At 40.9% G+C, this 27,711-nt stretch overlaps 2 protein-coding genes across 5 annotated transcripts; one reads left to right on the top strand and one right to left on the bottom strand.

Annotated features, from left to right (window-relative positions):
* Positions 1-81: 81 nt before the first annotated feature.
* lars2 (leucyl-tRNA synthetase 2, mitochondrial) lies at positions 82-20,259 on the bottom strand. Of its 4 annotated transcripts, none has more exons than XM_037273498.1 (23): positions 20,123-20,259; positions 19,858-19,931; positions 19,519-19,698; positions 18,508-18,715; positions 17,024-17,155; positions 14,950-15,041; positions 14,814-14,874; positions 14,657-14,746; positions 14,271-14,414; positions 12,390-12,497; positions 11,953-12,112; positions 11,558-11,662; positions 11,232-11,347; positions 10,849-11,132; positions 8,019-8,117; positions 5,863-6,000; positions 5,684-5,787; positions 4,481-4,660; positions 4,230-4,399; positions 3,459-3,536; positions 3,271-3,382; positions 2,366-2,493; positions 82-1,036 (listed from the first exon to the last, which is right to left on the bottom strand). In XM_037273498.1, exons 4-23 carry the CDS (start codon positions 18,709-18,711, stop codon positions 860-862), a joined length of 2,682 nt encoding a protein of 893 aa, XP_037129393.1. In that variant the 5' UTR covers positions 18,712-18,715; positions 19,519-19,698; positions 19,858-19,931; positions 20,123-20,259; the 3' UTR covers positions 82-859. The 4 variants fall into 4 exon arrangements, with proteins under 4 accessions (XP_037129393.1, XP_037129394.1, XP_037129392.1 ...); XM_037273499.1 differs by having other exon boundaries at positions 19,869-19,931; XM_037273497.1 differs by lacking the exon at positions 19,858-19,931.
* A 5,075-nt stretch (positions 20,260-25,334) lies between these two features.
* LOC119135712 (transmembrane protein 158) lies at positions 25,335-27,587 on the top strand. Its single transcript, XM_037273511.1, has one exon. The coding sequence runs from the start codon at positions 25,592-25,594 to the stop codon at positions 26,294-26,296; it is 705 nt and encodes a 234-aa protein (XP_037129406.1). The 5' UTR covers positions 25,335-25,591; the 3' UTR covers positions 26,297-27,587.
* The last annotated feature ends 124 nt before the right edge of the window (positions 27,588-27,711 follow it).

The following is a 27,711-nucleotide window of genomic DNA, read 5'->3' as shown; positions in this document are numbered from 1 at the left end:
TTGTGGGACCGTCTAAAAGGGCTTGACAAAATGGGGAGTGGAGAGATTCATTTTTTTTGAGGGGGGGGAAATAGAGGCCACTTTGTACGCAAAGATTTTATTAAAAATAAAGCAACCAATAAAATATTTTTACATAATATTTATAATTCCTAGAGGTGGGGGGAAAAAATGAAATCATGATAAATTATTTTCTGTCCTCTACCACTTTCCCAACATAAAAGCGAGCATTGGTTCAAAAATACATTATGTCTATGCAACCAAAGAAGTAAAACTTGCTGTACAAACTTGCACATTAATCATAAATATCGTACATGAACAAAAAAGAATACAAAAATACATTTCCTGCATTATTTCCATGACATGAAATGTTCATCAAGAATATACAAAACTGTATTAGGGAAATTAAATGGCTGTTTTGTGCTGTACTCAGTATGTCCAACTCATTTTTGTTTTAAAGTTTTAAAATGTTTATGCAAACTTGCGCTTCAGAACAGCTGTCACATGGGAACGACTAGGTAAATTGAGTTTATTTATCTTACTGTTTATTTGCATAGTGGCAAATTCAAATGTAGCTCATTTGCTTCACATGGAAATGAACCATTACTATGATTCACCTGCAAAAATAAAATGATATCATTGGTAAAAACAGTGATGATACATAATTGGCTCGATGCAAGTGTGTGTGGTGAATCCGTCGTGCCGAGTCGCAAAGGAGCTAAAAGTTAACTTAATGTGCCTTCACTGGCTCTTTCCGCACATAGCGTTGATGACATGCGGATGCGGGAGTGAGTTTTCAGTGTATAACAGTCCTCTTTTTCCCCCCCCCCACCAAACAGTTGCACATGCAGGGAGTCCACCATCAACCGACTAGGAAATTGATGAGGGCAGTCCGGGGAGAGAGAATAGCTCTCTTGATATTCAGTTCTCTCAAAACAGTCTGTCCAAGAGGGCTCTCCATAACCAGCTTCTGCACCTGATCCAAATCTTTAGAAACCAACATGGGAACAGTCACGGTCCCGCAAACTTTGTTGTTAATCTGGGGATGAGAATGAAGAAACAAATCAAATCTCAAGACTTGAATTATAATTTTGAGATCAAGATAAACTCATTCTTTGGCGTACAAATAAAAGTTTCTCTTTCCACATGTGGTGGACCCTGTAGTTAGTGGTAGTTAGAGGAAGTGTGTTCAGTGTTGTAGGTTTCGAAGCAAGTGTACACAATGAGTGGGAACGTCAAGACATCCTGTGCGATTTTGGAAGCGTTCGTGTGTGTGTGTGTGTGTGTGTGTGTGTGTGTGTGTGTGTGTGTGTGTGTGTGTGTGTGTGTGTGTGTGTGTGATTGCGTACGTCCTGGAGGCCACTCGAGCATGGCGTCCCAAAGTATGTAATTAGAAGACACAGGCAGAGGATGAGGAAGCCCACAAGAGAGTACTCGAGAGTCAAACCATCACCATGAGCTTAAATATATTTGCTGTGCAAAGAAGCACACAGGGAGGTAAAAAAAAAAATGAAGTCAACAACCATAATACAGTACAAACACATCCAAGCATATTATTTTCAAGGAAAATAGAAATAGCTGTTAAAACACTGGAAGTTGGCTCGCTTTATTTCTCTTATTTTAAGTAGAAGTGCATCATGTATGTGAGGAAGAAAGAAGATAATCTATCAAGGGAGACCAAATCAAAAGAAAAAGGAAGTCAGATTATGCCACTTTCATCTGTGGCCATCTCTTTCTATACTTTCAACACTTGTGTAAATTTAAATCAAAATGTGTTTGCCACTTTGTGTTCATATTGTCAGTGTTAACTCAGGCAATGGCTAATCGGCGTAATTCACTTTCCGGGATATTCTCTCATTATTTGAGATAATCTTTTGGGATCCACAGTTGAGACGTTTGCAGGAAATGCCTTTCATTCCTTCGTAGAGGATGACAAGACCATTAGTTGTGCTATTAAAAAACAAATGCTGTAAAGCAGTTTTTTATTTAATGACCCCACTTGTCTATTTATTTTCAAGTAGACTTGACATGCAGATGCATAAATACACGCACACTCAGACGTGGCACAAGCACAAGCTAATCATAGGCTCTCGTTAAAATTACAGAGCGTGGATGTATTCGTGGACTATGACCTTACCTTAGAAAGTTGAAATGGTGCAGGATTAGAGGACATGCATGTGACATCAACGATGTATGTAAAACACAGTAACAAATGTGCCCGTGCCAAAACAAAACCCTTCATTTCCGAAACAAAAAAGACAATTAAGGGGGAAGATTTGGCTGTCTCGTGCAAAAAAAAAAAGTTTCGACCAATGCAAACCAGCCACAAGTCACTTTAAGGTTTGTCTGGCAATGTGTGTGATCCTACCCGCACAGAAACGTCCACAAAGTCAGGGGTCGCCAGGTAGGCGGGATCCACAGTAGGCCAGGACTGTGACAGGACATCTCCACCCCGCCGGAGAGTGCTGCTGATGGGGTTGTTCACCTGGCAAAGACCTGACCAAGATGAAACAATAACACTGTGACATCACCGAAGAGCATTCAGAGCAACTTAGGCCAACACAAAAAAGCCCTGCCAGCACCTTAACCACTGACTGCTAAACCACTCACAAGTGCCACCACTAATAGCCACTTGGCGTTGCAAACCAGCCAGCAGAATACTCTCCACCTTATCAAACGCAAAAGAGTTGAATAGCTGAAATTATTCTTTATTCTCAAAAACAGTTATGCAAAGAAAGGAAGGACGTGAGGTACCTATAAATTACAACAACCGAGAGTGAAACCACAACACGTTACCAGACGTCACTTACGCATGTCTCCTGTTTGCAAAACATTTTTTTTTTAGATCACACGCAAATGAGGTGATATCCACACCTTCCTTCCAGGCAGCCTCTAAAAATCTGTAGAAGGATCTATTTTCTAAAGTTGCTCGGTCTTCCTTTCTCGGTCTGTTTTCTACACTGGGCCAAGAACAAGGTTTTCATTAGAAGGACACTTAATGTATTTCAGGTGAATTGAGAACGGTTGGTTACATCATTCTTGGGTATTAAAAAAGGAGCAGTGTCAACACTTCCTCTTACAATATAATGTGCTAACCTAATGTTTGTACTGGCAATAAGTAAAGCGTAGATATCCCCAAACTATTTGTGTATTAATTACAAATCTACGTCTGGTTTTATAAACATGATAAGCTTGTATGATGTAAAAAAAAATCTAGCAAATTAACTAAGTGAGCCGATTATTTGGTGGTGGTATCTTTTTGTTTCCACCGACCTGCCCAAAGTTCAGAAGCCAGGTGAGGTGCCATGGGTGCCGTCATCGTAATCAGTGCGGCCAGAGCATCCTCAAACTCCTCACTGTGCTGCACCACCCTCACGGTTGCACTCTGGATACAAACACACATAAGGGTCGTTAGAGTGATGCTCACCAAACTCTGAAGAGGCAATACAGTGTTCACTCACATTCAATGTATTGCTAAGTCCCATGAGACGAGAAATGGCCGCGTTGAACAAGAAGTCCTCCGTGAAGTAATATGTTACCTAAAATGAATGGATTTAAAAACAACTGATGAACAGTCAGTTAGTAAAAAAAAAAAAAGTATTTAGTGTTGCTATATTCTCATCATCAGTCATTCACTTGACTGAGGATTAGTGCTAAATCTGAAGAGAAAACAACATGCCCTAAGGACACACCTCCAGTCTGTTATCGGCAGCTCTGAGTAGGTCAATATTTCCCAGCTTTAGCCCACTGGGAGGAGAAAGCCCTTTAGGGATGGGTCTGAGGGAGGAACAGGCTGATCACTGAGGCTTTTTCCGAGGGGTGAATCAAAGCACAGCCTTGGCTTTGTGAGTTTAAGGCTAACAGGCCTGATGTCCTATAAAAGCTGCAGCCTTGAGGGGCAGAGGAAGAAAATCCAACCTGGCAGGAATGGACATCTATTTATAAAGTGTGGGAGCCACTGAGTAGGTTTTAAATCAATTGCTAGCCAGTCATCCTCTTATACTCTGAGGGGGGTTGAGTTCAGAATGGATGATCGGGCTGCAGTGGCATGTAATGATTGACATATTAATCTTGTCTCGTGATGCACTCAAAGTAAAAAAAAAAAAAAAAAAAAAGGTGAGAGAAGCAGTAGTCCTCTTGGTAAAGTCGAACTAACATGAAAACTGATACTTTAAAAGCAGGCTGGCTACTGACCCCTACTGGTGAGAACTATTGCTCAATATTGAGGCTACCTCTTGAATCACGTAGTTCTTGTCCTCCCAGATTTTCTTGGCCTCTGCCTGCTCCTTCTTTTTCAGCAAGGAGGGGTCGGGGATGTCACCGAGTTGTCGAGCACCTCGCAGCTTGGTCACCAGCTGCCACAGTTTGTTTTGCCAGCGCAAGACCCCAGGAAGTGCATCCTCTAGGGTGGGGTCAATTTCAAGTCAGGATTACATTTGTTAAGAAACAAACAAATAACTAACAGGAATATCTGACATCTTACTTTTAAGATTCCAGAGGATGTCCTGCTCAGGCGGTGCGGCATAAAGGATGTAAAGTCGGACTGTGTCCACGCCGTACTGCTGCACCACCTCTTGGGGGTCCAGACCATTGTGTTTGGATTTGCTCATTTTCTCCCATGTCACATCCACTCTTCCGCCTCCCAACGCCACTGGATCTTTTCCTAACAGAGGCAGGAAGAGTAAAAGGTCAGTGACAGCGTAGCTATTAGCCTTCAAATATTATTATATTGAGCTGAGCAATTTAATTCTTTGACAAACTGGGTTTTATTCATAGAAACTATACTGAATAAAAGATATTTCTTTCTGACTATTGCTATTCCTTTGGAAATTGTGTGTGCGAATGCTGATATATGGTCAAACGGAGCGACAAACTATGGAACGGCTAGTTCATGCTGGTTCCTACCAGCGAAAAGCATTGTGAATAAAATGCGGTAATTGTTTTGAATTTTAAATGAGAATGAAGATGTTAATCTGTTTTGTTGAATGTTTCATTGGGACTGAATAGCTCAATTGAGAAAAAAAAAAAATAAGGTCATTTAATTCACAATGGAACAAAAGAACAATTTTCAACTTTCCAAAACAAAAACAAAAAAACTCATTGACCAAAGATTTTTCACCATTAAAATTGCCACAGTTTTTCCCTAGAATAATGTGACTGGATTCATGTCCAATTCAAAATTAATAGATTGAAAATGGAATTTTTGGAATGCGAAAAGTAATAGCCCACATAGCCCATGCATTTTTGGAATATATAGAAGAATTGGATGAATTGTGGATAGTAGTAGGAAGTAGGTATTATTAGTGTATAAAAAATGGAAAAACATGCTTGCATTACACAACTCAAAAAAAATGTAATTTAAAAAAAAAAAAAACTAGGTGCAAAAGCATTAGTGTTAATGCTTGACTGTCAGTACTGACACTGACTAAATTTCTCTCCAAGAATCTCTATTGAGAGTATCCTTGCTGATAATGCAAGACCTTCCTTCTCTGTAAGGCACTTTTGTTAGATTTTATCCTTGGACTTTTGAAAGCATTCGAGCAGCGAACATTGCAACAAAAAAGCTTAAAAAAAAAAAAAAAAAAAAAACATTATCCTTGCTGCGTTTGAGCAAGTATCACGTTATTTTTAAGGGTCTTTACTGGACAAAAATCGCATTTATGTGTCAGATTTAGTCTACATGCACCTGCAAAGTCGATCTCTTCTTTCGTTAGGTATTGGCCATTGTCTGCTCGTCGGAAAGTCTGGCCTTTGATCAGCCCTTGGACGAGTAGCTTTCTGAAAGGCTCCCTGTCAAAAGAAATGGACATGTAGAGACAAATGACGTGCCCAATAATCTATCTGACATTGAACAAGAAAACAGACCTGTGTGCCACAAGTCCCTGGTTGTTGCAGAAGTGACAGAGAAAGCGTGCATAGTACAAATGCATGACGGCGTGCTCTTTTCCTCCGATGTACACATCCACGGGAAGCCAGTGATCCACTAGGTGGCGCTCAAAAGGCCTCAAGAAGAATATCACATTTAGTCAAACAGAAAATGAATCAAGATTCAGGAGCTTTTATATTTAATGTAAAACGTGCAAGTTATAACATGTGCAACTCACACCTGGCTTACAACATAAATGTGGTATTTATTTATTTATTTATTTATTAATCTAAGTATTTATTTATTTGTTATTCATTCATTTGTTTGTTTGTTTTACTTTTCATAATCATGGCGAAAAGCATAATAAAATGAATAAAAATATTGATCACTAATGTCACTAAATGTAGTATTTTAAATCACTTGACCCAGATCCCACTCCAAGACTGTTTTCAAATATACATCCTGCCTTTTTCTCTGAGACTGTTGGAAACTGCGGTCTCTGTGGTCTGAATCAGAGAGGCAAGAAAAAATATTTTTCTGCGTAGAACAACACAGGACTGTGAAAATTCTGTGAGGTGCAAAATGTTCTGTTTTGCACACACCTTTCAGAATGCTGAGTTTTTGGAATTCTTTACCCCCCCAAAAAAACTGATGTGTTTATCATCCCAGCTCAGCTTTGATGACTCGCCTATCTTTTTTGCAGAAAAGCGCTTATATCAAAAGATATACCCGATAATAGTGCGAGTGAGGGGCTGCATGTGGCGAGCTTTTAAGGGTTGATGGTCAGCAGGGCGCTATCTACAGCATGTGTCGCACATGGCTCTGGTAATTACGCTCCTCCACACCTCTCTGCTCCTCTCCCTCCCTTCTTTGGCAACTGCCGTCTGGTGATAATTGAACCATGGGATAAAGTTATGAACTTGAAAGGCTGAAAATAATTTGGCATCAGGCCAACGCTCCTCTAATACATCACAACCCACTATTTCCTCCCCTTCTCCAGCTTGCTTCTCTCAGCATGCCCAGCGTCCTACTTTTCAATTTCGAGCACATAAGACTCAGCAGGCCGACTCAAATACACAAATAGTGTAATAGCTTTTTCTGTTGTGCTATAATACAGTGTGCCCAGAAAAAAAAAAAAAATGATGGGATAGGAAGTCCTCCGCAAATGCCTTTTAAAGCGGATACCCTGCTCGGCCAAGAAGCTACCAAGACTAAAAATATGTTTTGTTAAGCTTCCGGTATCAGCGAGATCCCAGCAAGTGACAACAAGGGCTCCATAATCTCTATGGGCAGAGAGTTCAACTTTGCATGGATTTGCGTGTGTCTGTGTTGTGTGTGGAAGCATATATCTAAGTGGGTGGAGGAATATCCTCACAAGCTATATTATGCATGCTTGAAATAGCTAAGTGGGAGAGTGGGTGATATTCGACAATCATGTGTGTCAGGATATGCTCCCCGATGCATATCATTATTGTGGATGAAACTGCACTTTTATTTAATACTCCCTACTGACAACACTGACAAACATATTTAATGAGTTAGAGATTTAATATTGTGATTGGAGTAGTATACAAATGCAAAAATGCACTGCACACAGCCAGCTCTAAAATGGTGGCACTGCTAAAGTTGAGCACAATTTATTGTGGGATATTTATCATGTCAACATTTTCATAAGAAATGCTGGAATTTAATAACAAAATCTTTGTAAATATCATTTTCACATTCATATTATATATACAGTATATATTATACTATTACCCTTTGAGAACACCTAAGGCACATAGCAGCTTGCTGAATGCAAGCTGACTTCAGGGGGAAAAAAAATACGGCTACTGTGTCTTATAAGTTGTCTAAGTTTCAAGTTTGAATAACATTTGAATGGTAATGAAGACAACTGGAAGTAAGCCTCGTTCTGTGACTGTCTGGTCTCCAATTTTAAATGTGGTGTATATATTTATAGAATGCTTGGACTTGACCACAAAGAGCTTAGTACAAAAGGAGTGCCTAGTATGTGCATAAAAAAATCTCTGTGATAATTTGTATATGCATCAAAACATTTTAACATTTTGCACATGACACTGACATTCAAAACTGCAAATATGTACTTTGATAGTCAGAGGAGAGAAAAATGAAACAATACTGTCAAGTCACATACCTCTCTGTGTTATGAGGGTCGACGTAACGAAAGTAATACCAGGCTGAATCTACAAAAGTGTCCATGGTGTCAGTCTCTCTTTTTGCTGGGCCATTACATCTGAAACGAAAGCCAGACAAAAAAAAAAGTTAGCTGGGACAACATCAATATTAAGCTTGCAAAATAGAAAGCCAACAGAAGAACAGCCTCTGTTTGTATGCCGACAGAAATGGCATCTCTATGTGATATTTATATGTGATAGCTGTGTTAGTGTGATGCTGCCTCCATCTGGCTGCGGAGGTCAAGCCTCTGTAGACAAGCACAGTTGAAAGCAAACTGGCACGGAAACATTGGTCCCATGCCCTGACAAGCAGGCTGTGCTAACAAGGGAATGATCATGTATTTGTGTTGGAAATGTCACCTTGTGCCCTGTTTTACCCCCAGCCAAACCGTATTTGGTTCGTGATGTGAATCTGCCAACAGAATATTTAACAGAGGCAGGGAGAAGATTTAAAAAAAGAAAAGACAGAATTTCAGTCACCATGCTGTGTTTACTTGTACTTGAATCAAGAAACGGAACATTGAAGGCATCTGCTTATCACTTCATAATGAGTCTCAAAAGAGTTTGAAAATATCCCAGACTGCACACAAAAAAACAAAAAACGACTGAGCTTTTTTCAATATGCCTCATCTTGATTCAGTCTTCCTGTCCGACATTTTACGTAAACAAAATCATGACACGCAAAGTGGCAAAACCCGGCCATCCACCTTACTAATCTTTAAAACAAGCCACTGATGATGAAATAAGACCGTGAGGTTGCCTAGCAACAACACTAAAGCGTTCATATTAATATTTGAAAGCCAGGTGTTATTTCACAAAAATGAAACTAGAGAAGCCAAGCCAAGGCTGTGACCAAACAACTCAAACAGCCACAGTGATTTCACACCAGAATGGACAGAATGTGGTGACTGGACAGACAAGCTGGTACAAAGATCTGCTTTGATGACACACGAAATGATTCCACTCAAGTGAAATTCAATTCCGGAACTTTGTCACGTGTACAATGACGAGGCACCAAATGCCAAACAACTGGGACTCAAAAGCAATTTCTGTCGTGCAAAGTGTGCAACCAGTCTAAATTAACATATTTCTAGTTGTAGCTACAGATCCCTCGGAGACTATAAAACAGTTACCAAAATCTGAATGATCCTTTTTAACATATTTATCGAGTAAAAGTGAAAAGTGAAAATGTTTGAAAACAGATGAGGGAAGCGAGTATGAACAGGCCAACTGAACTTTGGGTCTCCATCTGTTCCATCCTCATCTGTCAGCGGTACCAACATGGCTTCTCTCTACGCGGGAATTTGCGGCACGACAAAAAAAAAACGGTTTCGAGACGGACTAAGCCGAGCCAGGGTTCAGTTAGCAGAGCTGCAGAGAGTCGTGATGAGCACACAGGATATGACTTCCTCAAGGACAGATGAAGCTCCATCCCAGCCGCACAGCTCTCATCACTGTGTTCTTCTGTGTTCCACTCAAACTTTAATTGGACATGCTCGACGAGTGAAGGGAACAAATTTCCACCGACACTTAACAGCGGAGACGAGATAGAGAACGAGACGATAACAGCGCCATTGCGATTACGCCCATCAATCACACCTGATGGGAGGAATTCTCGTGGCTTTGTGGAAGTGTGCAAACACAATCTGATGACTTGTGCCATCCACAACCGAGTGGGCCATTGTTTTAATCAACATGGTGCCATGGCAGCGATTAGTTTTATTGAGCCGCAAATTCCCATCTCGGCGCCAGAAGTCAATCTGCATTTTGTGGTTATTCAAACACCGAGTTCATTTACAGCCAATAAGGTGTGCGGACACGTGAAATTTCACTACACAATATTGTGAGCGTTCCAATCAGAAACAAAATGATAATGATTGCATAAATTGCAGTCTCCCATTTGAAGCTCCATCTGCTAGTCGTCATTTTGTCAAGAGAAATTACAGTAATACAGTATCGTTTTTCTGTTCTCATTCTGCAAATAAACAGTCTCCATTCCTGCAATGTTCCATCCAAAGCAAGTAACATTCTCTATCTACCCTTTCTGCTTTCAACATTTGCAACATGACACATTTGAGCAAAGCCGCTGATCTGATAATGTGATTCTACACAATGGAGTCGTGGGTGATTCAGAGGCTGCTTGTCTTGCTTTCGTGCCTGCTTGCATGTCAGCAGGGCCTGGAGAGTCTTGATCTGACTTAAAAGGACTTCAAGAGTTCAAGGGCGAGGAACTGCTGTGAAGCTTAAAATGGTAGGAGCAATTAAAGTTTCTTGACAGCTACAATGTTTTTGTTTTTTTTTCTTTTCCTGGTCTGATTTTCCCATTTGATGCACTTCCCATTGCTAAGAGTTTATGAAGATTGAAACACTTGAAATGAATCTTCCAGGTTGAAGCTTTTCTAGATTTGCATTTCATGAGTAACCCTTGAGCCACATTTGTACCACATTTTGTTATCCAGGCCGCAAAGTGTCTTTGTGCATAATTATTAAAGCAAAGCGGTTATTTAAAGGACTTTGAGAGCAATTAGCTGTGTTTGCAAAAATAATTCCCCTCCACAATCATTTGATATGGTCATTAATTGAGTGGTGCAACCTTGCAGCTGGAGAACTTATAACCTCCGCGTTGCACAAAACACATTACGTTAGCGAGTGTTCATGTCAGCTAATGGCTTACAGCTGACATTACCATTTACTATAAGCAACATGCCTCATTGTTAAAAATAAAACTAGACTTTCTTCCCTGAGAATATTCCATAAACTGCAGGATTGCTGATATGGCAACAATCTTACCTTGGACATTTGCAATTGACCCAATCGTGGGCAGCCTCCAGAGGCGATGCCCCCTTTCCGGTGAGAGACGGCAGCTTTGGCAAGGTTATTGGTAAATGTTTTTCGGGGACAGTAACTGGGCCACAACGCCCACAATGCACCACAGGGATGGGTGTGCCCCAGTAACGCTGTCTCGAGATCAACCAGTCCCGGAGCTTCGAGCTGGTAAGGTGGCCCCCCACCTTCAGCTCCCTGGCTTTCTGGGTAATGGAGTCAAAAGCCTGGCTTCTGGTGAGTCCTGAGAACTGTGACATGTGGAGGAGGAGGAGAAGAAGCACAAAGACATGTGCATGTCAGATATACCTAGGAAATGAAAATGGCATATTTTCTGTGGTTGTCATCACCTTATCAGAGTTAATGACAATTTGAGTCCCATCGTCATTGCTCTTCAGAACATTGATCCACGTTAAATTCAGATTTTCGGCCACAGATAAATGCTCCTCACTGCAGTCCGGTGTGCCTGGTGTGCAGTGAGAACATCACACAAAAGACAACACAATTGCACACTTACATAAGGACAACCATTCAGTAGAGTTCTCTTGAGAATGCTCCACAATGCTCCCTGACATTACTGTGACGTGACTAATTGTTAGCAAACAGAGTGCAACGCCAGTCGCTGTGAGACAAACAGCCTGCAGCACTTGGACTCACAATCACACAGCTAACTTACCAACCACAGTGTCTAGATAGTCATCAAAAGCCTCTTTCTGAGATATCACCACAGGAACCTCGTGGCCGGTGAACAGGTTGACAGCGGTGACCTCTGTCAGGGAGTCTGCAAATCAGAAGGCAGGGGGATGAAAACAAAGCAGCGCTGCCTCCCCTGATGGCTGATTAACACTTTCAATCCCAATGATCATACACCTACAGATTGAAACAAAAAGTTTTTTCCCGGTAGACAATAGCACATTCGGTCTCACTGCCACGCCATTTGATTTTTTTAGATATAAAAGAACCCAGTTGCCAACCGCCAAGGGATTTATATATTAACAGTTAAAAATAGCAGGGAATTTTACAGAAGCCTAAAACCAAAAATGGCTAAGTACTGTTCACAATGATGCTCACCTTTGCCTGGCTGACAGGCTTTCTCTAGCTCAGAACGGACTGAGCTGCTCCCATGAAGAAGTCTGTGGGAGGGCAGGATGGCCAGGTACGCTGCACCAAACACTGCCTCTGGGGAGGAGCTGTACGCCGACAGACACTCCCCAGTCTCCTCTCCACTCACCTGGGAAATGCAAAAACATTATCTGGGGTGTTTCTTTTAATTTGCATGATTTGACAAGGTATTCATACGTGAACATGTGCTACTAACACATGGTTTGAAGATTTTCTGAGTCGCAATAGAAATCACATCAGCTTTAAAAAAAAAGACGAAAGTAGCAGGTTGGTGAGAAAGAGATGAAAGCTCGTGGCTGAAGAGGACAAGTGCTTAGTGAAAGAAGGGCAAGAGTTCTAAAGAAAGCAAGGAATGATGAATGAATAAATAACCAGCAGAGACCCACCTTGAGTTTGAAATCAAAATAGCAGCCAGTGCACTCTCCAATCCAATTTGCCTGCATGGCTTTGACCCCGTACCACTCTGGAAGGTCAGACAAGCTGTCCAGAAGAGGCTTGAGTGGAGGGAAAAAGACTTAATTAGATACAACTTTACTATTTTGCAAATTCTTAAAACAGATTTGGTCACAGGATTTAATTTCCAAAACGGTTTTGCCTGACTTTTTCAGATCGGCCTGTAGAATACAGTTATTGTGATACGCAACCTATGCATATCAACCAAGCCGAAGTCAAAATGTCACAGCTGTGCAAAGGCCTGTGTTGTTATACCTCTCCATTTTCCTTTCAGGCTGTCACAATCTATTACCCACAAGCACTCCAACTGTGACACTCGCCATTCATTTCCACAACCATATTAAAATGTGAAACCAAACACAATGGCTATGGTCATCACTTTCATGACAGCAGGACAAAAACTATACCCGGAAATTATATCAGTCTCGGAAGATAAGCAGGAAAAAAAAATAAACATTTGTGTGCTACAGGACTGTGATGGGTAAGGGCTGTCTCCATGGCAACAAATAAAAGCTTCAACACCATATAGAGACCAAAGCGTGTGTGAGTGTGTGCGCTTCAGCAAAGAAATGTTAATATATGCTTCGACACCTGGTTAAGGATTTGATCCAGACACAAAAATTGCAGCAATTTGCAAAGATAACTTATTTTATGATCTCGGCCAGAAGGAAATCAGAACGACAGGCTCCTTAATACGTCAATCATATCACAGTACACTGAAACCCAAAGGAGAAAATGCTCCCCCAAATGTTTATAATTGCCTATATTAATATTTCAAACTGCAAATATACAAGTGGAGTTTTTCTGCAAATGGTTGAGACTAGGTATAGGATATAATATTTTGGAACTAGACAGTGTGAGGGTTAAGTAGAAACTCAACTATATGCAATTTTTTTTCCCTCGCGATTGAGTAAACATTTGGAAATTCCACACAGCGTTTGACAAAATAATCAAACTTACTAATGATTGTTGTCATCTGAAATGATTTTGGAAAAAAAAAACAAGAGCGCGGCATAAATATAATCTGAAATTAATGTTGTCGAGCAGACATGATGAACAGGCAAGTGAAGAAATGCGCGCCGAGGAAATCACGGGCACGATTGGCATGCTCCATTTGGCCCTTCTGTCTCTCCATCTGCCTCTCACTTCTATTTCTCAGCACCTTCTTCTTCCTTTCTTTCTTCCTTCCCATTCCTCCATTTGTGAAAATTAGAAATGCGTGAACACATTGTCACAGAGGGCTGCTCCCACCTCCACTCATACCTCTGACATGGATCATCATGGGCGACTTCAGCGTTGTGGCCAAGAAACATGCAAGGTTTGAATATGGAAATGATTGCTTTAATGGACCCGTTAACGGCCACACATTTTTATTTTTTTTTCACAAGGCCTTGGATGAATAAATTTTCTTTAAAGTTAGTTGAGAAAGAACAGGATGCACCGTCATATTGCCCGGCCATTATTCTGGCTTCATTACAAGTGTGAAACACACATTGCCTGTCAGTCAAGGCTCAGTGTTGGCATGGGTGGTAAGTCGGTATTCATTTATGCAATGTTTTTTTTTTTTTGGTCCGTCTTGAGTGACAAGCAGGCTCTCATGAACAAAACTCCCTCGTCTTATTCATGCGCATACAATGCGAAGTTCAATGAGGTACAACTAGCAATCACGCCAACTTCAATGGCCGAAACATTTCTGTGCTTATACTCTTTTCTTTGAATATGCTGTCAAGCTAACAAAGTAGGCTGCAAACCAAAAAAAAAATGCATGAGCAAAATCCCAAGCACCTAATGTATGATTTTAGACACAAGTGTACCTTGCCATAGTGTGTGGTCTTGATGAACCACTGAGTAAGCAACTTCTGCTCCACCAGAGCACCAGACCTCCAAGAACGACCGTTTTCATCCACCTGCTCATCGGCCAGCACTGTTTGATCGACGGGGTCCCAGTTCACCACACCCTGAATGGCACACAAATTGCTCATGAAGAATGAAAGCAGTGATTAGGAAGTAGCGTCAATTGAAAGCGGCAGACTGTACGCTTTATTTAAAGCTTGTCATACTTCATTACACATTATCAAAGGCTTTCTATAGAAGACCTAGAAAATCATCCCTGTCAGTCCGGAAGCCCGACTTAAAAGCAATCATATTCCTTCCCAAAGAAAACCTAGAGTAAGTACTTTGATGTAAACGCTAGTCCTACCTCTTTCTGATAAGCCAGCCCAGCTTCAAATAGCTTAATAAAGAGATATTGCGTCCACTTGTAGTAGTCAGGAAGGCAAGTGGTCACCTCCTGTCAAGGAAACATAGTATTAAAAATGAGGCGAAGGAAAAATGCAGTTTGACGTGTTCCAACAAACCCGGTCCCAGTTAAAGCAAAGGCCGAGGCTGTCTAACTGCTCCCGCATAGACTTGATGTTACTGTGGGGGAGAAAAAATAAATAAATCGAGAGTCAGAGGGTTTAAGCTCTTGAAGCGCAAACAAGCCTTTGGTACCTTTTGGTCCAATCCTCTGGATCAAGACGTCTCTCAATGGCTGCATTCTCTGCTGGGAGACCAAAGGCATCCCAGCCCATTGGGTTTAATACCTAGAGGTCAAGAAAAAGTGTGTTCTGTCTATAAACACTGAGCAGCAAGTTCTAAGAAGATTGATCAAGTAGGGGTACCGTATTTTCCGCACTATAAGGCGCACCGGATTATAAGGCGCACCTTCAATGAATGGCCCATTTTAAAACTTTGTCCATATATAGGGCGCACCGCGGGCCGGACTTTGGACACGCCTGCTGTAGTGGCTCAATATTGGTCCATATATAAGGCGCACCTGATTATAAGGCGCACTGTCGGCTTTAGAGAAAATTGGAGGTTTTTAGGTGTGCCTTATAGTGCGGAAAATACGGTACTTAAAAATATCGATCCGTCAATGCATCGCAATACTTCCCCATGCAACTCGAGATCGACTCAGCAATTTCACCATACAACTCAATATAGCAAATGGCCGCATTCATATGCACACAGCACTATGGCAGGTGGTTTTCTGCTCACTAAGAGCCAAAGGTGATGAAAGCAAAGCAGTGAAATGCACGAGTAAAGAAAAGCACACAGTCATGGAGTCGAGGACCGGAGAGGATCACTGCGCAGACCTAAACAGTTTTGATGTTTCAGAAGAGTTGGTATCCTTGGTAACTGCATTGCCTAACTGCTTCCCTTTTTAAAGCTGAGTACTAGATGGAATCAGGCTAAGAGAGCTAAGAACTGTGGTCCAATGTGGCGAGAGGAGGACATTGATCCAAGCCAAAGACACCCTGTGCAAATAAGGGGGGGGGGGGTCCTCATTAGCTCTACTGTTCTTTATTCACTGTTAAGGTGAAACTCTTGTCTGCTCTAATAGAGTGGCTGCCTAAGCTCAAGGTTCCAAGAGACTGGCAGTGCAAAATCATCTTTTCACTGTTAATAGCTTGAGTGGCGCTTATTCCCATGTCTGCTGAATTCGAGTAGACCTGCCCCACTTTTCACAGGTGCATTCCTAATCCACCATTGTGAGGACACAATGAGTGACAAGTGGAGTGGAGAAATGGATGGAGGGGTTGATTTCATGACAAAATCTGTCGACTGTAGCGTGGAACGAGTTGGTGCCATTGTGGCAAAAAAATCGGACTCGTTAGTTCCGCCACAAAAAAATTTATTTGCAGATATATTCTAAGTCGTACTCCAACTCAACTAAAGTGTGCACACACAAAGTAATTTAAAACAATAGTACTCTTGTACAAACTTAATACTAATTTGCTATTACGCCAAGCTGCAAACTCATTATACAAATGTTTTTCTCTTTTTAAATTGTGCATTTTACAGCCACACCATTTTTTAGTACCACTTGTTGCAATCCTTCAGCTGAGTCAAGTGTTTTGTTTTTCAAATGGCCATTATAAGTTTGTTAATTTTGAGCCTGCCGACATTTCTCCAGGGTAAAAAAAAAATAGTTGACACGTAGCGCACACAGGAACTGCGCTCCACAAGCTGGAAATAGCAACAGTGCGTGACCATCTATTGAGTGCACCTTCATTAATTAACCGGGGGTAGACCGTGTGTGCATACAGTAGAATCAGCCTGACTTTTCTGACAGATGCTGAGAGAGCGTAGGCTTGTGTGACAGTCATGTTATTTTAGTTTCGGGTAAAGCTAGGTTTTTTTCCCCCCACAGATGACAGCACGTAATCTAAGATCCACCTGGGAATGAAATTCAAGGGGCTTGTTACGCAACATGGGAGGCAAAGCGATGGGGACTGAACGAAGGTTGTCATCAAAGCTGTGACTCGTTCATCAACGCCTCCATTTTTGTGGATGCAAACAAGCGTGTGGTCATCAATTCCTGGTTGGTTCATCAACTCCTGGTTGGACATCAACTCCAAATTTCAAGCCCCTGTATATGTCTCTGATGTCAAACATGAATGTTTTCACTCATGTGGAGAATGTCAACTGGGACCAACAAAACATTTATTTTCTATAAGCTGAAAGCATTGCATTTATTGTTTACGTGGTCATGGCTAGGATACAACAAAAACAGCTGACGAACCTGATAACCTCTCATCCTCTGAAAGTGGCCGATGACGTCGCTGATTGTGTAGACGCGCACGTGGCCCATGTGCAGTCGTCCGGACGGGTATGGAAACATGGAGAGAACATAGAACTTTTCCCGGTTTGAATCCTGCAAATGGAAAAAGGCAGTGAATATTGTAGGAAGATGAGATAATAAAACCTGAATTGATTCTCTTGTAAATCATATAAAATACAACAGTTTTTCAAAAGAGGCTGCATTAAGCAGTGAAGAAAAAGAACAATAACTCATCACACGCACAAAAAAACTTGTGTATTTCTGTATGAGGCTCCAACGCACTCTGATTGTAGTGTCAGAAGAGAGTCTGAGCCGTTACAGCATTGAATGGATGGTTTACAGTCGCAACACTGTTACCGTGGCAACCGGGCAAGTGCCAGCTCCATCAAGCTATACATGATTACAGGAAACCTGTGCCATGAATTTTTCAATAAATTAATTAGGACCAGAGCTGTCACGAGCGCACTTCATCATTGTCGTCTGCACCATCAGATTATTAGGATGTATAATCAGCCGGAGCGTACGAGAGTAATAGTGGAGCATCATTTGGGTGGATGACTAATTATTGTCTAATCAAGTAATTTAAAGAGAACATTTTCCCAACATTGTATTGGGTGGATTGTTTTAGAACAACAATAACTACAAATGAAGAAAACTTCATTTTATTAATACACCGCTACTGCATGACTATACAATGAATGAATCTTCCCTCTGGGCACTATTTAATTCGCTGCATTTTTGTTCTTTTTTTTTAGATTTTTGACAATTGACAATTTCTACTCTTAACCAGGGAACAGGTTGGCTTGAACAGCATACTAGAAGCTAATTACAGTGAATGTTTCGTGCACTACTGACCAAGCCTTCAGTTCCACTGATCAATATTACAGCATTGATCACACACCAACCTATCATTGTGGCTGGAGAATATAACCGTCTCAGATTTTTGTTGTTTTGATTTTAGTGTATTTTCCTTTGCTTATGACGTCATTTGAATTGAGTTTTGCTCTGATTCTTACCCTTTTCTGAATTTTTCTTCAGTTTTTAATCTATTCACTAAGCAACTTTTTTTTATTCACTGAGCTCCTTTCTTAACATTAAAAAAAAAAAAAAACAATGACAAATTTATTCAACTCATGATGTGCGTTTCTTAATTATATTGATGTTCTTAAAAATAGTCACTAGAGGGATTGGAAAAATGGCAACAACGACTTTGCTTTGTAAACTAACAACACTCCGTTAGCAGCCATGTTGTTAGTGCAAGCGGTGCAGGGATGCACTGTGAGATATAGAAGCTGCAAAAATAAAACATCTTAACAAATAAACTCAAACTAATCAATCAAATGAATTATTTGACCAATGTATATGTGTCACAGTCTCTTTTCATCATAACCAGAATTTTTCTTGCAACGGTAATAAGCACACTCAAATATGAGGTGGCACTGTACCTTCTGCTGTGAGTCCTTGCGCCACTGCGCCATGATCCGCGGGTGCCACCATTGCTCCACTCTGCATCTGGTCTCTGGCCGATACTCCCTCTCCCACACGCCGGTCTCACTGAACAGCGTGCGGATAGCGGGGGACAAATGGCGGTGGACAAGATTCAGGACGCTCTGAGGATACGGAAGCATCCGTATCCTTAACATCTTCATGATTCTGTCATAGAAAACAAAGACAGATGCTGAAAGTCATTGTTTCAAAACAGATTGGACGAAGGAATTTTGGTTTGAAGCGGAAGCACATAACGCAAAAGTCTGGATATTAATCTGCTTTCACATTCTTCCACACCATATGCATCCCACCATGTCTTTATTGTAAGGCAATGTAAACATATATAAGGGCTAAATTTTGAGTGGGAGCCAAATGATGAAAGAATTGATGTTTATTTTTAAAATATTGGTTTTTTTTATGGATCATATAGCAAGTTTCATTAAAATCCAAATCTGAGATTTAATTAACAGCACCTCGGCTGGTTGCATTTGAATGGTTCGCTTCGTTTTGATCAGTTGACAAATTAAAGAATAATTATGTCCATCACTGATACTTAAAAATAATAATAATAATAATAATAATAATAATGGTAGCCTGAGGACTCTCTTCAGAGTCTGCTATTGTGAGCAGGCCAACATGTTAACACTACACCGATGCAGTGGCATATCTGACATCGGATAATCTCCGCAAGCAGACAGAGAAAACAGTGAGTGAGGTCCGTAATCGCTAATACTTGGAAACCATGCAGAATTTTATGAGAAGCTTCATTCTGAATATATGACTGAAGTAACTGACATGAAAAGATGAAAGCATTTTGGGAAAGTGAGCAAATCCCACCTCTAATAAAGGATACAAAAAAATCTGATTAAAAGATAGTTTGCAAACTATAAATGGCAATTTGATTAAGCAGAGCAGCCTAAAAGATTAACAAACTAAGCTGTGTGACAATTTCACATGTCCTTGCTCACCAGAGCTTGTGAGAACGTGTCCTTCAAGAATCACTGCAGCATGTCAGCAGTCAAGGCAGGGTGAAAGACTCCTGTGTTTCTATGGTGACCATTTGGCTAAACCATCTCTTAAATAAAGTGACGTCAAACTTGTTCAAGATGTTCCCAATTTTTAAATTCCGCATTCCAAAGGGAGGAGTTCTGAAAAAAGAATATGTACGAGTAAACTGAGTTTGAAAACAGAGGTTAGCAGAGGGCACTTTGTGCATCATAAAAACTGAATTATGGTTTCTGTTCTAAATTGACTGATCAATAGCTTAAAATATGCCTGTCTTAAAATGGTAAAACAGCTATAGAAACCTTTGATTAACCTGGTAGCAAATTAGCAAAGGAAGCTGTCGATGACAGCTCCGATGCAATTCAGTTCTAGACCACTGCAAGAAACAACCACGATCAATATATATATATTGCATATATATTTATATTGCATGTATACATATTGCATATATCAGGTAGTTATCGCTAGTAATATCCAATTATTATAAGAATTATTATTGATTTCTTCACAGTTGCGTCTTTCATGCAGCTTTCAAAAGTAAATAACAAAACGTGGAGTGTTTATTACCTTTTTGGATTTTCATCCGCGTCCTTGGATGTATCATGGCTCAAAACTCCATAATGGAAATATGATGTGCAGCCTTAAATGGAGCTGTCAGTGACCTGTTTACACGGAGCACGACTGCTCCAAGAGCGCTGCCATATTGTTTTGAATAAACTTTATTGAGACGGACAAAATGATGACGTAGGTTGTAACGCCTGATGGAGACGGCGCAGAATATGTATATTCTTTGCTCAACAAGTAAAAAGCTTAAAGCCAATATTGTATATAATGTATACATATAATTTTTATTTATTTTCTTGATATTTTTTTATTTATATATAATTTATTTATTTATATAGATAGATAGATAGATAGATAGATAGATAGATAGATAGATAGATAGATAGATAGATAGATAGATAGATAGATAGATAGATAGATAGATAGATAGATAGATAGAGAGAGAGAGAGAGAGAGAGATTTTTTTTTTAAATAAATTTTAAGTCATGAAATAAAAATTCTAATCTGTGTCAGACATAGCAATTTATAGTAGCAGTAAAACAGGTTACAGTGTCAGTGGAAAGTATCTAACAATTAACGGCATCATTAATGATTAACGGTGATATAAAATTAACCAAACAGCACACAGAACAGCAACCTGTCAAGCGGGGCTGTGCATGAGGGACTTTAGACCCAAATGGTGGCACTTCTTCAGTACATTTGGGGGGTTTGCATATTCCAGTGCACTCCTGCCAATCTTTATTTAAATGACCAAATTAAATGAGGTCACCTATAATCCAGTACAGATCATCAAATACGACTGAAATGACTCTGAAGTGCTTTCTCAGGAGGGTTACCATATGAGAGGAACACTTCTTTGATGCCAGTATGGAGAAACTGTTGGCTGAGAGATCACCTCCACCAGCACTGCTCCTCATCACAGAGAGGCTTTAGTGAAAAAGGCAATCTTTGATCTAAAATGCGGAAAGAACGAAGGAGTCCAAGCTGATGCGGGGGAGACCGACGCCTGACATCTGGAAGATAAACGCGAGGCATCACTGTTGCCCCGCAGTCATACATCAGATGCAAGTGGGCACTTTTACTTCAGGTTAGGTGGATGAGTGAAGGAGCAATGCGTTTTTACCACAGCGGAAGCATAAACTCTCCGCACTACGCACGACAAGATTTCTACAGATCAATAAATCGAATTCTTCCTCATTTTTATTGAGAACTGGATCCGCTGTTGAATTAAGTTTGTAATTTTTTGCAAAAAGCAACATCCTGACAAGAAACGCTTGAATAATTTGTATAGTATGATGAGATGTGCATATTCATAATTCACAAAAATCCACATTATAAACCTCAAAGAATGAAGAATCAATAAAAACTGAAGGATTATTATTGGAACCAAGGATCTGTTTTCCTCCATTATAGAAACACATTGTAAGAATTATTTGATTAATATTTTGAAACATTTCAAGAACATTTAAATGACACCCTGATTGAATGAAGTTTTTACACAATATTTTTTCAGCCTATGCCTGCTCTCACACATTTAAGTATCCAAGCAACTGTCTGCTACCCTGGCAACAGCACTGATTCGAATCAGATCCAGGTTCTGTAAATTCATAAGCACAATTTGGTTTTCTTGGGGAAACTATCAAATGTTGTGAGGCACAGGTACCTTATGCAATTTAGCTGAAGAGGATTTCATCGTTCTGTCTGTGAGCTACCTAATTGTTTCTGGCATAGATGAGAAAAGAAAAAAACTTTTTTAAAACTTCTTCAATTGCCCTTGGCGAATAGTCTGCTTGTGTTTTTTTTAATCCATAGAACAGTTTTAACATGGGCTTGAGGGAAAAATGATAAAAACAAAATGTAGGGACAGGTGGCAGCTTCATGCTGTCTGTGCTGGCAAGTTTGATGTCACAAATCTCGCAGCAACTGACTAAAAACCAAAACAAGGTATGAGAAAATGTCTCATCCTATTTCAACGGTCCATCTCAGTGTTCTACTTATTTTCATTTCTCTCTAATGAGCTGCATGCCCAAAATAGTAGCTGCGTATCATTCCACAAAGACATTTTTTGTCAATTCCTTTTTTTTTTTTTTTTGGTTGTGTTCAAAGTGAGCATTTGTGAATTGCTCTGTTGCCTTTGGGTCTCGGCAGATTGTTGGTTGTTTTTCAAACAAATCTCTTTTGAAAGGAACCAATCATCCTACTCTACCCACATCCGCCTCCCTGTTGCCTCCATGACAAAAAAACGGTAATCACCCCGTTGCTTCTCTCCGCTTGTTTCTGGGGACGATTACGTTTCACGAACAGAGAACCGCGAGACAGATGACCACGCAGAACTACTGGAGCAGCGGTGCGTTATGTGGAAAACGATCTCTGAATGCATCTGGGCGGGGGCTTGCCTTTACCTGTCCAAGGTGACCTAGAACAACCGTGCACTTCCCAATCAATCGAGATGGGTTGGCGCTGTTTGGAGCACAACGGAGAAGCAATCTCACACCATCTCAAGAACGGCAAGGAGCTTCCTGACAGGTCCCTGCATGACCCCCTGACTTTCGTTTTCTGTGATGTTATTCCCTGGGTGACAGACTGGTGTGTTCTTCACTTATCTGTTCACACGGAGGAGAGAAGCATGATATGTAGGAGGGTCAGCTGTGTGGTTAGAAGAACATCTTAAAGCATCAGCCTTATCAATCACTCTGATCTAGATTGGGTTTTGTTGCAGTAGGCTCTCGAAGAAGAGACTAGATGTGTTTTCTCACTGTTATCCATATGTTGCAGACTGTTTGACATTCTATCAGTACCCAAGGATTTTCTTCTCGAATGACTTCTTAATTTAACACCAAGGAGTTGCGTCTTTAGAGTTCACTGAATAGTCTAGGACAGGCTTTTCATCCCCATGCATATTGCGCAACCTAAATTTCTATTGATTTGATGTGTGTTGTGTAGCCAGCCGACAGATTGAATCTTCCTGCAAAAAGAGTCGAAAGTAACTGAGTGTTTGGATTCTGGTTTGTAATCGAACCTTACCTTACTACAAACAAACGCTCGATCAGGCGGAGTGCAAGGCATGGGTCACCTGCTGATGACATCATCAGAGGAGACTTTGCAGTTTATCTGTACAAACACACATTCTCATACATGGACACCAGTGAGTCAATTTCTGCTAAACATGATGAGGGGAAGCTAGGAATCGACTGTGTTTCATCCCACAACGGCGCAAACATCCTCTTTTGTCTGCACAAGTCTTGGAAAATACTATGCCAAAAGAAAGAAAACACATGCTCATAGTTAGATTGCACTTTGACCCCAGACTTGCCCCGGGCATAAAAACAACAATTTTTCTATACCTTTTGTTTTCATTAGGATTACATGTTGCAAGTTTGAAACCTATCCCAGCTGACTTTAAAAACGAGGCAGGGTACAGCACAAACTTGTCATTAGGCTTTTGCAGGGCACAGAACCTTAGTCTATGAAGCAGACGTGCTTGCCACTAGTCCACCGTGCTGCACGTTCTTCTTTCCATATTCTCAATAGTGTAATCAAGTTTTTTTTAGTTTAGTCCATTTATGTATGATTTACAAATGTATTGATTCACATGACTTTCTACTGCCATTCATTTCAAGACTGTTGTCTTGAATCAGACGTTAAAACGGTGACAGTGAAGTATTAGGACCGTCTTCCTCCACTGAACATAGTGTGTTGTTCCTCATCAGTGGACTCCACTGTTCTCACACCTCCAGGGAGAGCCCCATTTGGTTGCCGTGGCGATGAGTCCTGGCAGTGATTGGTGCTATGACAGGCCCACAGGAGACAAATCGGGGTTTCTCCAGACTGTGATGTGAGCGCGGAGCTGAACTTTGCAGTTATGAAAACGCACAGACCTAATTCTTTGTTTCTAATTAAGTCAGAGTCTGCGTTTTAGACTAATGGTGTCTGATCCAGCACAGAGCGGCTAGCGGCCAGCCACATGCCACAAATGCTTCCTCATCTCAGCTTCCTGTGGAAAGAGCCGCACTTTGAGAAAATGAATCTTTTATGCATTCTCCTTTGGCACAAGAGACTTTATCTTAGTCCCATTTGTATTTTTGTCACCAAACCAATTTACATTTTTATAGCATAATTAATGAACACGAAAACCATTTACATTTTTGTTCCGTTCACACAACGGCATATCTGAGACGGACGGAGTGACCTGTGTTTAGGAAGAGTGAGACATCTGACTGTGCCGAACTGGAACGAAATAAGCGCACAATTGTCTGTGAGCAAAAAGGTTTGCCGTCATAATTAAAACAGAAGAAGAGGGCGAGCGCTTTCAGATGCAAATTGAGGCCAAAGGGTTTTTCATTTCAGCTGACCATCACATCAAATCTACAAAGCCAGGCCCTCAACAGCAAATGATGCGATTTACAGAGGCAAACAGTTCTTTCAAGTGATGTTTGTTGACTTCATTAACTGCTAAGAGAATAGCGAGAAGAGAAGAATCAATCTCTTTGTTATTCCCGTTGGGCAATCCAGTTCTGCCAATAACTCACTGTCTTTTCTGAGACATTACATAATTATGATTATAATGCAGCCATTATTATTTATTACTCCTCCCCCTTCCCTTTCCACAGAGGACAAGAGGTGAGGTAACATGAAAGGACAATTAGTTCATTGTTCCTGTTTTGAAAAGCATTGCAAAATCCCAGAACAAACACAGAAGCTTTACTTGGTTGTTTGTTGTTAAAAAAAAATAAAAATAATAAAAACCATCGCTTTTCATGCTTTTTAAACCAACAGCCAGGTATTGTCAACTCAACTTTGATACTATCAAACAAACTTTTATCAATTGATAATAGAAAGGCCATGTTACCTAATGATAACAAATACTCTGAGCCAACTTGTTTGTCTTTTTTTAAAAATAGACATTGAATGCAATATGTTTTTTTAGGCACATGACAAAGTGTAGTATTCACGATCAGTCTTGTAGCCAACAATTAACACCAATCAGTTATCTCAAATAATGGGGAATATGTTTCTTCAAAATCGGTTGCCGTCATTGTTCATCTTCCGTCTTTTTTTTTCTTTTTCAAATGAATGACAAAATAAGAGGCACAACATGTCTAATTTCAAATAACACCGATAGTTATTTAAGTACTGTAACGAAGTATTTTACTTCGTTTCTTTTCACCACTGTTGGAGAACGGATCCGGATGATGAAAGAAACATACAGTGCATGCATCCCGATCGAGCTCTCGTTCTTTTTCCCTTTGGTGAATGACAACGAGGGGGGTAAATGGATTGAGGGGAGCCACGCAGGACACAGTTGGATGAGGAGGAAAGGAGGAGGGGGTGCGCGCGTGTGACAGCCATTGGACATTTCCATTCCCACCAGTCGGGAAGAGGATAGAATCTCTCCATCTGGATCGGCGCAGTTAAAAATCACCAGCGGATCGTCCCACGCACCATGCGAGCAGGTGAGACGCGCCCCGGGCCATGCTGAACAAGTGTCGGACCCTGCTGCTGGCGCTGACCGCGGTGGCCGGACTTGTCCAGCGATGCCAGAGCTGGAGCGACGAGGACATGCTGCTGCCGCCCGTCAACTCCTCCAACAGGTTCCTGGCCGACTTTGGGGTGGACGTGCGCTTGTCCAAGAGGTCCGCGGAAGGGAGCGAAGCGTCCCCGGACGCGTCGTCGTCCCTGCAGACGCCGTCCCAATGCAACGTGAGCGTCCAGAGACTGCTGCCCTCCTCGTTGGTGGCCCGCTGGGACAGCAGCTTCGGCTTCCAGTGCGACGTGCTCATCTACACCACCAACAACCACGGACGGGCTTTTTTCTCCGCCTCGTTCAACCGGGCCATCTCGCCCGTCATCATCGAGCATCTGGGGACCACCGGGGGTCAGCAGGAGTTGAGGCTATGCGTGGGTTGCGGGCTGTCCCGCTACAGGAGGCTCGTCCCCGGCAGGGCGAGGGGCCAGCAGAGCGGCGATCAAGTCACGTTTTGCTGCGTGGATTTCAGCCTCGACGAGCTGAAGGGTGACAAAAGTTGGAGGCTGAACAGAAAGCCCATCGAGTCCACACTTGTGGCTTGTTTCATGACTCTGGTCATTATTGTGTGGAGTGTTGCTGCTCTCATATGGCCGGTTCCTATCATTGCAGGCTTCCTACCTAATGGGATGGAGCAGAGAAGACCAAGATGACTGATCTGATCTGACGAGCCCGTGCTGCCTATACCTAAAATTAATTGTAGCCATTATACTCCTTGCCACAATGAATGAATGACTGTTAATTGAAATGTAGGTCATTTGGAATTCCAACAAACCTCTTCAGAGGAACAAGGTAGGAATGTTCTCTATGTATGCGTGAGTTCTAGTGGGACCAATCTGTTTTTGTATACTTGTAGGCCTATATAGCCAAATATGTCAGCGTATATCGTGCACAATTTTCTCTCAAAACCGTCTTTGTAGTTTTCAACCTTTCTAGAATGTTTGCCTTATACCTCGTGTAGAACTTTTGCACTGCACATGTACTGAAAACATATAATCGTTGTATAAAATGTACGCCTTTTCTGACAAAGGAGTTGTTGAAGTGGTTTTCACTTTTCAGTGTTTTTAATGATAGATTTATAATATCAAGATCAATATACAGTATGTGTTTTATTTGTATCTGTTACAATATAAACAATATACATTACAATAAAATATTAGACATTTTATCTATGCTGTTTATTTTGTGATTTAAAAATAAGTTTTCTTTTTGCACTAGAACACATCTTGAGAAGCAAATGATTGGAAATGTGGGAATTTTAAAAATGACAAAATTGTGATTGATGACTGAATCTGTCTGCCCCACTCCTAATGGGGAGAAAAATGTCTGTTTGTACAATATGAGAAGCAGTATAGCCTATAGGGATGGTTATTGATTAGAAATGACTGATCCCTGTTCCATTATCAATACTCCTTATCGATACATTTTCCCATCGATTCTCATTGTTTGAGGAGAAGAAATAAATTCAAATGATATATGATATCAATGATAATCTCTACATAAGTCTGATATCAGGCCTTTATTGACTGACATTTGCTAATATGCATTGCTTGAGGGTTTCTGTGGCGAACATAATTGAATTCCGGAGGAAAGAAAAAGCATTTTAAATGCCTCCAAAGGCAGAAACGTGACAAACAAGCCATTCATACGCATTGTGCCAAACCCCGCGACTCCCTGCTGTGCACTTTAAAGGGAACACTATCACCCAGACATATCTGCAGAAAAGGCTCCACTACTCCTGAGGCTTTGGGTTTTTTTTTTTTAAATACCCATTCATGGCCACATTCAAGATGATTTGTTGTCTTTTGTCTTTTTAAGCTTCTGGTTTTCAAAAATCCTCTAATCATGAAAAACAGGTCAGACTAAGCTTTGTTACTTAGTTAAGGCGTTGCTTCAATTTGTATGCGAAGTTGTGAAGAAAAAAAACCCCTAGTACATTTCAGTGTGTGTTTTATTTGTACCAAAGTAGAGGCTTGAATCAGTTATACTTTTACCTATCTGTTGTTTTGTTTTACACACGTATCTTCAACTTGACATACGTATATAGTGTGCGTAAACTACTTACCTC

The sequence above is a fragment of the Syngnathus acus genome, chromosome 16 (assembly GCF_901709675.1).
Source record: "Syngnathus acus chromosome 16, fSynAcu1.2, whole genome shotgun sequence".
NCBI lineage: Eukaryota > Metazoa > Chordata > Actinopteri > Syngnathiformes > Syngnathidae > Syngnathus > Syngnathus acus.
This window is presented reverse-complemented; position numbering and strand designations above follow the sequence as displayed.